The 14,037-nt window shown below is 26.0% G+C and overlaps 2 protein-coding genes across 12 annotated transcripts in view; one reads left to right on the forward strand and one right to left on the reverse strand.

The window, feature by feature from the left end:
* The window catches only part of LOC107450092 (ubiquitin specific protease 16/45), a 34,177-nt gene extending 32,435 nt beyond the window's left edge, over positions 1-1,742 (reverse strand). For 4 of the 9 annotated variants that reach the window (XM_071180276.1, XM_016065826.3, XM_071180275.1 and 1 more), the window contains exon 1: positions 1,540-1,742. The gene's annotated coding sequence lies outside the window, so the exon portion shown is untranslated. Of the gene's footprint in view, positions 1-1,342; positions 1,400-1,539 lie in introns of those variants that run through there. The other 5 variants (XM_016065834.3, XM_016065807.3, XM_071180274.1 and 2 more) reach the window with 3 other exon arrangements.
* The window catches only part of LOC107450077 (dynamin associated protein 160), a 77,672-nt gene continuing 65,334 nt past the window's right edge, over positions 1,700-14,037 (forward strand). For 2 of the 3 annotated variants that reach the window (XM_043046257.2, XM_043046271.2), the window contains exons 1-5: positions 2,419-2,818; positions 5,254-5,417; positions 6,666-6,729; positions 8,416-8,591; positions 9,670-9,790. In XM_043046257.2, the coding sequence (XP_042902191.1) occupies positions 5,315-5,417; positions 6,666-6,729; positions 8,416-8,591; positions 9,670-9,790 (464 nt within the window). In that variant the 5' untranslated portion in view covers positions 2,419-2,818; positions 5,254-5,314. Of the gene's footprint in view, positions 2,246-2,418; positions 2,819-5,253; positions 5,418-6,665; positions 6,730-8,415; positions 8,592-9,669; positions 9,791-14,037 lie in introns of those variants that run through there. The other variant, XM_016065788.3, reaches the window with a different exon arrangement.

The raw sequence follows: 14,037 nt of genomic DNA on the forward strand, positions 1-14,037 counted from the left end.
AACTTTTACGATTAAATCAGTAAGGGAGACAGGAAAAGGTAATAACTAGTCCCCCAGGATGTGTAGTTTTTTTATTATGAAAAATTAAATTGTAATAATACCACAAAAATAGCACTACAGCAGATTTATAAGAGGAAAATTACAGTAATTTTTAAAAGAAAACATTTTTCTCATTCATTGTTAGCAGGAATAGGAAATAAAAACTACTTTCAGTTGAATTGATATCGAAATTTTGGTCTTAATTTTTTAGAATTGAAACTAAAGTTATGACTGAATCTTTTAGAAATCACATTTTTTTTCCAAATTATAAAATATTGAAATTTTTATGCACATTGTTAAAAAAGAGATATATATTATTTTAAATAGGGAAGCACTTTTAATAAAAAAGGGCACATATATCCAAGGACCTAGTAGTATCACTGAAAAGATATAAAATTTAATTATAATTGAGAACATGTAATAGTACTTTCAGTCACAAATCATAATTACAACATTATGAATAATAGGTCACATTTTCATATTTTACGACTCCATTTAATATATTACTCTTATACTTGGTTCAAACTTGAAAATTAAGACATTATTTTAAATATTTTTGAATAATTTTTCAATGAAAGAAAATTATAATAATTTTGTGAATTCATAATACTGAATTTCAAAAATATATTTTCCAGGTTCTTGTACTTTTCCTGATTATTCCTTGCTTTTCAGAGTCAACAAAATTCCCTGACCATTTCAGGTTTTCCCTTGTTCTCTTTGACCCATAGGGTATTGTGATAAAAATAAAATAAAAAGACATTTAATGCAAGAACAGAAAAATTGATGAAATAAAGCAATATAATCTTTCACTTATGTCAACTATTTAAATTAATAGTAAAAAATTTCATAAAAATTGGAAAAAAATTGAAAGAAAAATTACAGGAGTAATAAATAACATGTTGACAAACATATCCAGATTATCATGTAAGTTTATGGGTATAAGGTTTCCAAACAGAATCCAAAAATTTATAAAGAATTAAAGCTGTCATAGGAAAAATCACCTTTAAAAGATAAATAATAAAAACTATAATGAAATTATTTTAAAAGTATATGATTAATCAGCTTTAGTAAATCAATGTATACAAAAAAAAAAAAACACAAAAATAAATACAAAGAAAGTCTCTACTTCGTAGTGATTTAAAATATAGTATAAGAAAATTAAAGTTGCGCACTGCAATATATAATAAAGTATAAATATTAGCTTTCTAAGGAATTTTATCAATGAAACTTAAGACGTTGCAAATCTGCAACAAAACTATAAAATTATGGAGTCCCGGCGGATTATACAAGATTTTATGCATACTTTAAAACTCTATCTTCCCATTTCAGATTCATTTGTACAAATAGACCGGATAACGGCGTGTTGTTAAAATAAGAAAATTAATAAATATCAAATTTTTGAGAAACACTTATGTTTGATTAATATTTTATAACAATATTGATGATTAGAAGGTGTGTTAAAATTATAATATTATTAAATTATTCTCGAAGAATACTTACGAAAATTCAATTTTGAATTAAAACTTGTAGTTATTTCAGATAAACATAAACACAGCTGACTAGGGCTGCTGTGGTGCAAGTGTTGTCGTGGGAAATAAATGCACAAGTACTAGATTAAGTGACAATTCGCTTTTTCTCTGTCGCCAAATTAGATTATTTTGTCCGTTGTAAGAGTTATATGGGCGATTCAATCTCCGTAACCATCGAGTTCAATTCATTTTTTCAGATTCATAAAATTTATTTGGTACTTTTACGAAATAAGAACTGGTTGACTGAATTTTAAAGTTTCCGTTTCTCGATCGTAAAAGTTTCGCCAAATGTGAAAATTTCTCTTTTGTTAAAAATTTCTAATTCTGTATGAATTATCATAAATTAATTTTGAAAAGTCTGAAAGAAATATAGAATTGTTTTTAATTTATAACTGTATTTGAATTTTTCAATTTCTAATACAGTTAAATAAGTTTACGATGTAACCGCTCTTTCCTGTCATGTCTTCAATTTTCTTTAGAAATCAAAATAATAAGCTCAATAGTTGAAGTCTAATCGAATCTCAGAGTCTGAAATAGTTATTTACAAAAGTATCTTTGAATATAAGTAAATTCTTTGAGAATACAATCTTTAATGTTGCATTAAACATCAACTGAAATTATATCGAAGTAAAATGTATTAATAGTAATATTGTAGAAACAAGATCTGTGGGATGAAAGTGAGTGATCCTCCCTAATTTTTTTTTTTTTTTTAATTGATTGTATTTTAAAATTTTTACAGTTCATGAATTTTTTTAATAGAAGATTAAACTACTATCTACCTTCATTTATTTTTCTAATTTGAAATTGTAAAAAGATTTATCTATTTAATAGTTTACACTAATTGTAACANTCCGTTTCTCGATCGTAAAAATTTCGCCAAATGTGAAAATTTCTCTTTTGTTAAAAATTTCTAATTCTGTATGAATTATCATAAATTAATTTTGAAAAGTCTGAAAGAAATATAGAATTGTTTTTAATTTATAACTGTATTTGAATTTTTCAATTTCTAATACAGTTAAATAAGTTTACGATATAACCGCTCTTTCCTGTCATGTCTTCAATTTTCTTTAGAAATCAAAATAATAAGCTTAATAGTTGAAGTTTAATCGAATCTCAGAGTCTGAAATAGTTATTTGCAAAAGTATCTTTGAGAATACAATCTTTAATGTTGCATTAAACATCAACTGAAATTATATCGAAGTAAAATGTATTAATAGTAATATTGTAGAAGCAAGATCTGTGGGATGAAAGTGAGTAATCCTCCCTAATTTTTTTTTTCTTTTTTAATTGATTGAATTTTTACAGTTCATGAATTTTTTTAATTGAAGATTAAACTACTATCTACCTTCATTTATTTTTCTAATTTGAAATTGTAAAAAGATTTATCTATTTAATAGTTTACATTAATTGTAACAAGTTGCTTTGTGTTTCGGGAAAACATCCAGTTTACGTGAACAATTTTTTTTCTTTCTCTCTTCAACGTACTAAAACTTACCTAAAACATTATGAAAAATTAGTGAATGCTTTATTTTTTTCCAGTTTTCAATTAAAACTCCTAAAATTATTTATTTTATTTTTTAACATGAAAGCAGTTATTTTTATTGCATTAATTTAAGCTGGGTATGAATTTTAAAATGGACCTCAAGATTAAATATTGGGTTTACTAATACTGAGACAAAAATCTATTTTTTACTTAAGGTTCCTTTAACAAATGTCTTTCTAAATAAAATGAATGAATAGTGTCTTTCTAAATAGAATGAATCAGAACAAATACTCCTTTTTGTATTTATTGTTGCTAAAAAGTTAAATAGTATTTTCAATTGGGGTGGTGCATAACCATCTAGATGATGCCAGTGGGAACTTTCTGTATTGATACATGTTCATGCCATATTGCCGAGACGCCAAAGGTATTCTAAACTTGCAAACATTTAAAAGAAATTGCCTACAACTGATACCTCTTGAGTGGGTCACCTTCTGTGATGTGTTTTAGTCTCTCAGAAGTTGCCAAAAATTGGCAATTATTTTGCACAAGTACTGATGGAAATCTCTATTTTATGCCTTCTCATCCTGGAAAGTGCTTGTCTATTTTTGCAAAAAGTCTATCACCACACACTACCTGTTATTAGTTACCTATTTCCACAATTTATAAAGTATCAATAGCAGTGCACTGTGATTTTAATAGTTAGGGTTTTTTTTAACTATTTATTCCAAAGTTAAAAAGTAATAGATAATGTAGGCACAATTTATTCCTTAATTTTTATCTAGGTACTGTTATTTTCGGACATGGTGATTAAAATGTCAGTTAGATTTTAATGCTGCTTAATGTTTCCTATACTTTGAACAGAGCAACTTTTTGTTAATAACAAAGATGAATAATATGTCCGATCGCAAGGTTCGAGGAAAATTCACACAACCCTCTGATAGTTTGGGGATTTATTTACCTTAAAATTTTACCCATTTATATCAAAATTGTGAAATACTGGAATGTGTAGGCTTATTTTGTACTCGAACTTTTATTTAGGTGCTGTTATTTAGACACCTGATCATTAAAAAGTTGTCACTCACCACAGATTTTGATACTGCTTCATGCAGTTTGAACTTCTTATGTATCAGGAGTATATGTTTGATCATGTAAACGGTGTCCAGAGGAAATCCAGGCAACCCTCATGAAATTTTGGTCAATTAAAAAATGTTGCTACAAATTTTTTTATTATAAAGAAATATATTGCTTTGTAAAGTTTTTCCAAGTGAAAATAAAATTAAGTGGAAAATTATCTGAGAAAAAAATAGTCTTGTAAATTGACCTCAAATAACTTTAAATGTTGATTTCCTTACTTATTAGTTAGAAATCCATAAGTTTATCGGTGGGCCATTAAATTTAGTTTCATAAATTTTTATTTCAATATATTTTGATTTCAGTTATTTTTTATTTCAAGGTTATTCTAGAATTCTTTAATATTGAATGATTATTTTTTAGTTCGTTAAAGAAAAATATAACATTTTAACGATGAAACTTTACTTTCTGAAAGTATTTTGAAAATTTTATTGTGTCTATAAAAAGCACTATAATGGAGGCAATTTCAAATTAAGAAAACTATGTTCTGGGAAAATATTACACTTTTAGAATTCTCTACACTCCTGCTTATGTCACTAAAACATTTATAACAAATAATGAACCTGTATGCTCGTCTCAATTTGTGAAGTAATTCTGTATGCCTTTATACGACCCTCCTGTTATTCCATGTTTAAACTTTAACTTCAATTTTTTTTTTTTTTGCTATGTTTTTTGTATTGGCACCTGTAATAAAATAGTTAAATAATACAATCCAATGTATACATTTCTCAATCCTGCAAATACAATTTTTTAATTTATTGCAAGTACTGGTACCAGGGGCTGGCATTTCTGGAGTAAATTTATTCATTCTTTTATTTTTTTTAAAAATCTCTTATTTACACAAATACTTATTAAAATATAAGTATTAGAAAAGTGAAGTGAACGGTTTAGGTTTTTATTAATGATATCAGTTTATCAAACTATTTATTAAAGTTTTTGATTTTGATAAAAATAAATTTATCCATAATTATGATTTTTTTTCCTTAATTTTTAGAACTTGAAATATTTGCATGAAATAAAAACTTAATATATTTTTCATCTATAGTTATCTAAATTTTTTCTTCTTTGTAGCCCAAGAATATCTTTCATTAAATTTCTTAGTTTGTTGCATATATTATCACAATAAAAGAAGATGAATCCTGCAGGAATGGATATTTATAATATTCGCCCTGAGGCTAAAAAGAAGTATGAGGAGAAGTTTTTTCAGCTTCAACCTATTAATGGATATATTACTGGTATGTATAATTAGTTTTTTTTTAATGCATTTAACTTTAATATAATTCTTTTTTTAATTATGCTGCTTAGTTTTCAGATTTTTATTAGAAAATATACTATTTCTTGATTATTTTTTATCTTCGTCAAGTTATCAAAGCGGTTAACAAGCCTGACAGTAAAGTCAATGGCTGTGGGTTTGAATCCCGCTCAGGGCATGAATGTTTCTCTCTGTGTGTGCATGTAGCTCGCCTCTATGACTTTGGTCACAAGGTACTCACCAGGCAATTCAAAATGAGCAACACCATTTTCCATGGCAAAGAACAATAAATTCAGTGCCATTTAAAAATAAAAAAAATATTGTCAAGGATTTTTTCCCCTTATATTTAAAGCTTTATAAAAGATTGATGCAGATTAGTAAGATACATTTTCTATTTATTAGTAAGATACGTTGTATACTGTTTCTTTTCTTTCTCTTTTTTTTTAATAAGTTTAAGGTAATGTTATTGACTTAATAAGGTGGGTAAAAGAACATATACTAAATTTCTTAAATTTTTTAACTGAAAGTAAATGTTTCTTATAAAAATATTTAAACTTTGAGTTGATATTTAGAAATAAAAAATTTATAAATTTATCAGCTTTACAATTTGATTTGATTTTGAACTGCAATTAATTTGAATTGTGATCTTTTTTTCACATATTTTACTAGATCATATTCTTCCAAATGTCTTTAATTAATAATATGATAATTAATAGAAAAACTTTAAAAGTAGCTAGTGTAAAAAAAGCAATTATATGCAACACTATTTTATCTTAAATGTTTGTAAAAAATTCTCATTTATTAATATTATAATAATTACAATGTTTTTGTTTTTTAACGTGGTATGAAAGTATGTGAAATTTGTCATAGTGATGTCTGAAACACTGAAATAATATAAAACAATTATACATTTTGATGCTGAAACTCCTTCAAATTTTGATTCTACATAAATTATCTTTAGAATGTCATTTTTTTTTCTACTTTGGATAGACAGGAAGCTTTCTAAATTTATTAAGTTTACCTTTCTTGTATTTTGAATGATGGTATGTTATAAAAATTTCGCTGTGTAGTGAATTTTAAAATGTGATGTCAGATGTATAATAGTAAAATAACATCATGAGCAAAATTTAACTGTACCATAAAAAAAGAAAAAGTGAACAACATTACCATCTCGTTAAGGGTTGTTTTACAATGTTTCAGTTATCTTTATTTATTTTTTTTCTCTCTTTAGGTGAACAAGCTAAGAATTTGTTTCTTATGTCAAGGCTTCCTCCTCAAATTTTAGCACATATATGGTAATTTTATTTCTTATCTATACATTTTTCTTTTTTAAACTTTATTTTTATATATATATTAACTATGACACTAAGAAATAAAGTCTTCCTATTTGTAAAAATCAAGCTTCAATTTGTGATAGATGTCAACAGAACTGTCACTAGACTTAGTGAGGCTTTTGACAAAATTTTTCACAGTGACCCTAGAAAGATGGATCATTTAGAATCCTGATGGGTTTTTGCCTTAATTTATTAAAATCAATTTTATAATTCCTTGAAACGAGCAACTGAAGTATTTTTATGACATACAAATTTAGTTTAAATTTTATTAATGATATGTCAATCATTGGAGGTGAGTATGCCTGTTTAAATAATTGTGTTCAAATATAACTTATTATCTGAATGTACACATTTCTATGTACAGAAATGTGGAGACTTCTTCTTTTTGTGTCATGATTGTATCGTTGCATCTATCTCAGTGAATAGAATTAGACAAAAGTCTTTTAAGCACCAAAAAAAAAAATTTTTTTTTTTCAATAAAATCAAAATTATTATAGTTAATAAAAATAATTGTCCCTGGACCCTTTAAAGTTCCAGAAATATGGTACCCTTGGCAATAAATCTTAAAGAACAACACTCAATATTGTTCCTCCTCTTCAGAGTGTTATTGAAAATATAATTTAAATTTCTGTACAAGGAAGTTATATGTAAGAATTTTAATTTCCTGTTTATCATCCTTTATTTCCTGTAAATTTGTTATATTTATCATATCTGCTTGATGGAGGAAAAAAAATTTTTTAACTTCTTCTTTTAAGCAGAAAGGCAATTATTTAAACACAATCACTTTTAGTACTACTAATTTTTTTTATTCTTAATTTCATAAACTTATTATATTATAATGAAAGCTGATATCATTCATTTTTATAAGCTCAAGAATATAATATATATCTAATAGTGGCAGTCGTGCGAGCAGAACAAACAAGCACAGGATTTAAAAAAGATCAAATTAATTTTATTTACTCATAATGATGAGAGAATGAATATCCAAGTGACAAAAAAACTTAGTGCTCCTCAATAAAAGTTAAGGAAAATCTTGCAAAGTAAATCAGTAGAATAGAAATCTTAATCATTGTAATTGGACTGTTAAGTAGGTTCAGGGAAAAAGTCTTTCCCATTCCCTGGAGTTAGAGGGATATTCGTTATAATGTTAATTAATGCATACTTGAACTAAAAATAGATTAAAAGACAGGATGGGAATATTAAAGTGTGAGAAAGAGCTTTTTGTTTTGAATAATAATAAAAAATTTACAGAAAAGGAATAAGATTAAAAGTTTAGTAAATAAATTTATTTAGCATAATAAAATAAATAATATTAGTAAATGACATTTTTAAAGTCTTATAATGATGGTTGTGCATAAAATTTGAGCATCTGTTTAAAAAATTTCAGCTTACATTTTTTTTATTGTCTTTTTTTTAAAAAAAAGATAATAGAACAATTGTCTTAAAAGGGATGGCAATTTTATTTTTGATATGTTATCATTTGTAAAATTAAAGTTATTGTAATTTGTGAAATTTTGATTTTTATCAAAATTAAATCAGTTACATAGTAAATTATGAGCTCGTAAATCAGAAAACTGCAATTTATAAAATTCTTACAACTCAACTGTAGGAAATCTTACTATATTTATATTTGTTACTGGTTGATAGGGCTCTTGCTGATAGAGATGCTGATGGAAAAATGGATATAAATGAGTTTATTATAGCTATGCACTTGATTGAACTGAAGCTCAAAGGTTTTGAGCTGCCTAAAACTTTGCCAGCTGCTATGGTAGTTCCTGCTGCTGCAATCATTCCTGGTGTACAAGCCTTTCGTCCTATTGCAGGTTTTTATCCTTTCTTATTCAACTGTAACATCTTTCAAATTAAGAGAATATTAAGTTTCAATGAATTTGGGAAATGGGAATCCTACTTTTCTTTTATAATACAAGCAGTCAAAGTAGAAAATTAATTTAAAATATTTTTCTACAATTACTCTGCTTTTACTTAGGTTTTTTTTTTTTTTCTTTCTCTCTTCAAAACAGATTTTGTAAAGGATATAATTTGTGAACTTGAATGAATTTCAGAGCAAATTATCTTTGCATATTTGTTCTAAAATTTTGAGATATTAAAAGATTTTGCAATAGTACTTGATTTTTAATGTAATTTTAATTCTAATTTTGCTTCTTTCCTTAGATTTTTTTTTTTGAAATTCTGATGGAAATTTACTTTTTAAAAAAAATACTTTTGGAATAGAGATATTGTTTACTGAGTCTCTTAAAAATTTATGCTGCTTAATCTAATTTATGTTTAAATTTATGTATTTCAACATTCTTTTAAAATGATTTGCTTCCTCTTTTTTATATGATCCTAAATCTAATTATTGTCTCATTTAACACTGTGTTATATTTATTTAAATTTCTGAATAGAATTTAATTTTTAAAAAAAATTTATTCAATTATTAATGTTATTAACTGTAAATATCATAAAATAAAGTGTATAAATTGAAAGTAAATTGCAAATTGTTTTCTTTATGTTATTATTCATGTTGAGTAATATGTATGTTGTTAACCTGTTATATATATGTATTTTAAGGACAAAAATTTTATGAAACTCTACAATACTATATTACTTGGCATAATCTACTAAGTGTTTAAAAGTTTTATAAAGTATTATCTGTGTGTTAATACAATTTAACTTTTATGAATCAGTGAATGAAATGTACGGATAGTAATGCAACTTTTTTTTTTCTTCAGTTCCATTACTTAGAGGATATGTAGTTAATTTTTTTTATGAATTAGAACTTAATTTAAATTTATTTTACTGTTCCTTTAAAAAATATGCTAATAATTCTCTTTCATCCATTAGAGAGAAAAAAAATTTGTTATTTATTTTGTGTTTCTAAATGCTATTTTTTCATTTAAGGAGCACCAGTACCTATTTTTCCACCTACATCTATAGGTAATTTGGTTGGACTTGTAAGACCTGCCTCTCCAGTTGACAAACCTCAACGATCTTGCTCTGTCAGCAGTCAGGATTCTCCAACGTAATAATTAAGTTTTTTTTTCTTTCAATATATGTATATTTTTAATTTGTTGAATATCATGAATTATAACTTTGGTATTTTTTATCATTTAAAATTGATGGAACTTCAAAATACTTTTTCTTTGAGGCATTCTTCAAAGGCATTTTATTTGAATGAAATAAATGATTTTTTGCAACAAAAAAAAAATTGCTTTTTTTATAACTGATGAGAGTTTGTCAAAGATACTCATGACTGTTTAGTTAAATTTTGTCCATCTCTAATCAGTGCTGTCTTCAATTATGAATATGATACAAAAGTGTAATTATAAAGAAGTATCACAATTTTTCAAAAATATAACTTGTTTGTGACATTATTTTGTATTTAAAAAAATAATTCAACACTGCATTGTTAAAATTCTTAAAAATATGCAAAAGTTTAGAAATATTCTTTTAATTTTATTGATTTTCATTTTGAGGGGGAAAATTGACAATTTTTCATTTCTTTATTAAGTTTAGTAATTATTTAAATGTTTAAAATAGTTGACTATTAACCCAATCCTTTTAGCAAGATGGTATAGTTTAAAAGTATAGCTCTGATTTGAGTTTAACCTCCTCTGTCCCTGATAGCTTGAAAATAGATATGATCCACAATATTAAATATGAAACAAGCCTTTTTCACTCTAGTCTCAGTTCAATATTCTCGTATTTGTATGCATAGGTACCTTCATGAAGGAGACATTTTCTCTCCCATTGGTTTGAAAAAGGTTAAGTCATTCAAAACTTCACTTTTTATATGTCCTTCATAAATGAGCTACAAAAAGTACCCCACACTGTAAGAAATTAATTGCTTTAATTTAATTTTATTATCATCTACTTTAAAATATTTGCTCTTCTCAAAATTCCTTTTGTTAAAATTGTACATTAAGTAAATTTTTTTTTCTAAAACTTATATGACATAATTTTTTAATCTTTTAGTTGGGAAATAGGGTATAGATTTAAAAAAAATTACAGTTTATTGGAATGTACATGATCAATGCATGAACATCTTAAACTGTTTATATTATGCAACAAAAAAAAAATTAAATTTTAACTTTTTAAAAATTTTAAATAAAAAAAATTTTTTTCATTAGCTCATTAGTTTGATAAAAGTAAAGCTCATTAATTTGATAAAAGTTATAAGTTGATTTGGTTATGTACAGATTAATTGGTTTTTATTTTATTCTTATAACATAATATTATGTGCATAAGACCATAATTGAAACAACTATTTAGCATTTGATGTTACCTTTTTCAAAAATGTGTGAGCAGCTAAAAAAGATCTATTTTTAGAAATAAATAGTAAATAAAAATATATTAAGGTAATTTTCTGAGAGTTTGAAAAAATCTGCTCTAAAAAAATTTTTAAAAATTTGAAAAATGTTTTAACCTTTTAATTTATCAGTCCCAAACTGTATACCTTGAGTCCCATTACATCGGTCTTTTTTTTCCTGTGTTTTGTTGCTATGCAATTAGATTTAAACTATTTTAGTTTTCTATAAAAGGCTATGGAAAGGTATAAATTTCAGCAATAAATTTACCTTAAATAAGTGTTTGCTGTCTAACCTCTTCTTCTAAATCTAGTATTCTAAAATGTGATGATTGAATGATTCAGAACCCCTGCTTTTTTAGCAAATTTTCTCCACAATATTAATATAGATAATTCTCCACTTTATTAAAATTTATTTTGTAATTTCGAAAACATATTTCTGAAGTTTTGTATTACGTTGTAAAGTTCAACTCCTCCCCCCCAAACTGCTGTAGCATGTCTGCTAATCACAAAATCGTTATTTTGATACAGCTACCTTCCTACACACAGAGTTTCTCGAACATTTAAAATTTTACATGTTCAAAGTAAATTAGTGTGACATCGTGAATAAGGAAAGTTGACGTACTATAGTTTCAGTTCTATGAACAAGAACCTTCCTCAATGTTTAAATGTCAAATGAAGGTAGAGAAGTAAAGAATCTAAAGTGGTTTAGCCAATAGGAACAGAAATTTGAACTAGGAAATAACATGGGGAAGATAAGAAACAGGTGCAAGTGGATTTGGCAGGGAACCCCTAGGTTAATTTATAAAAGAGTTCCAAATATTAAGAGAGGGTAGAATGCTAGAAAGTTCATTAAATAAATTGTTCAAATTTTTCAAGGTATGAAATGATTCCCTGGAATCAAGTTCAGTAGATGAAAAGAAATGGCGAATGATTTAAGCTGAAGAGTATTCAAATCTCTTCCAATTCCTGATTTGAATTCCAATTGTGTAGAGCGATAGAAGAATTGTTAATGTCTTGATCTTGGGGTGTATCTTTTGTGTTCTGTAAGTCGAAGTTTCAGCATACGTTTAGTTTGTTCAAGCACAAAGTATATCCTTTTTTTTTTTTTTTTAATTCAAAATCTTCAATTTTCAGAGATGAGATTTTTCCGCTTTTTAGCGGATTTCCGCTTTTTTCACTTGAATTTCAGCTTTTTTTTTTTATCAAAAATTCAGATTTTCTAAAAATTTCACTTTTTTTTATAAGTATTCCGCTTTTTCAGAAAATTCACCGATTTTCAGAGAGAAACAGAAAATTCAAACTACATAGCTATCAATCCTTTCTCATTTTTACTTATTTTAGCTATTTTCTCCCCTTTTACACGCAGCAGATAAGATTTTCCGAATTTTTTATCCGCCCTCCAGATGAATCCGATTTTCGTAGTTCAAACAACACTGCTTCTGACAAGCCTTTTAGATGTCCCAAGCCTAGAATCTGCTAATATCTCGATTCTTATTCACACGATTTTAATATCAAACATAGCTTTTCATATTTGCGTGTTGCGATTTGAATATTGTATGTTGCGATTTTTATTTACGAGATTTAAAAATCCGATATTGTTATTCGTATTTACGTCTTTTTAAAAACTTATGTAGCGATTCGTATTCGCGCAAGTTTAAAATTCAATGTGTTGATTTGCTCATGCGGTTTATAATATCAAACATTGATTTTCGTATTTATACGTGATTTTAAAATAAGGCATTGGGATTCGCATTCACGCATTCTAAAAATTATGCATCATAATTCTTATTTATGCAATCTAAAAATTACGCATCATGATTCGTATTTACGCGATCTAAAAATTATGAATCGTGATTTGTATTTACGCGTTTTAAAAATTCTATATCCCAGTTTGTATTTTCTCATTTTCAAAATCGTATATCTAGTTTCATATTCATGTGATTTCAAAATCCATAATTGTTATTCATATTCACGCAATTTTAAGATCAACTATCGCGATTCTTGTAAGAAGTAAATTTTTTTTTAATTAGTTACTATAAAGGTGACTGTTTTTCTAACGACGATTATTAGTATATGTAAGTGTTACAACATCAGAGAAACTGGAAGGGAATATATTCAAAACTTACATTCTGTGCTTGCAAAGAAGAAAAAATAGGATTTGTCACAAGATGTTTGAAGATGGACTAACGACTAAATATAGCAAACATAAAAGATATAGCAAACAAAAGCAATCACTTAAAAAGGGATTTAATTAAAAAAAAATTTTGGGGGAAAAAGAGTTAATTAACTCATCATCAAAATTTTATTTATAATTGCTGTTATTTATGCTATAAAATGCAAAATTCTTATCAAATAAAAAACAATTATCTAAACAGTTGCTGATTGTCATGTAATTTTTCAAACTAAAATAGCAATTTTTGTATGTTAAGGAGTTACTATATATTTCTACTTCACTGTTATTGATATGTTTCAGAGGGCTCTAGTTAGATTAGACTATAATATGAACATAATGATTCGGTCCATTGTTAAAGTTTTTTTTTCCAATATAATTTAAAAAGTAATATTACTGATATATTTGCTATAAATCACATAACAGTATTTATTAAAAGAAATGAAATATTAATGTATATTCTCAGTAGTTTTAATTTGCTAAACCAGGTAGTTTTTCAAGTAATAATTGTCTCTTATGTGAACTGAGGAAAAATATAATTTCCAGCTTTATTTTTTCAATTGGTAATTTTTATTTTCACTAAATGTTAAGTATCAATGTAATCATTTATATAATAATAGATTAGTACACAATTGTATGTCAACACATTATTTATTACCTTAAACTGTCTGGAATTTATTATTAAAGGGTTGCGCTTGCGTAAAATTTACTATCGTGGAAATTCAGCTTTTTTGCTTTTTGGCTAATCTCATCCCTGAATTTTATAAGAATATACAGAATTTATAATTTT

Source organism: Parasteatoda tepidariorum, chromosome 4 (assembly GCF_043381705.1).
Source record: "Parasteatoda tepidariorum isolate YZ-2023 chromosome 4, CAS_Ptep_4.0, whole genome shotgun sequence".
Taxonomy (NCBI): domain Eukaryota; kingdom Metazoa; phylum Arthropoda; class Arachnida; order Araneae; family Theridiidae; genus Parasteatoda; species Parasteatoda tepidariorum.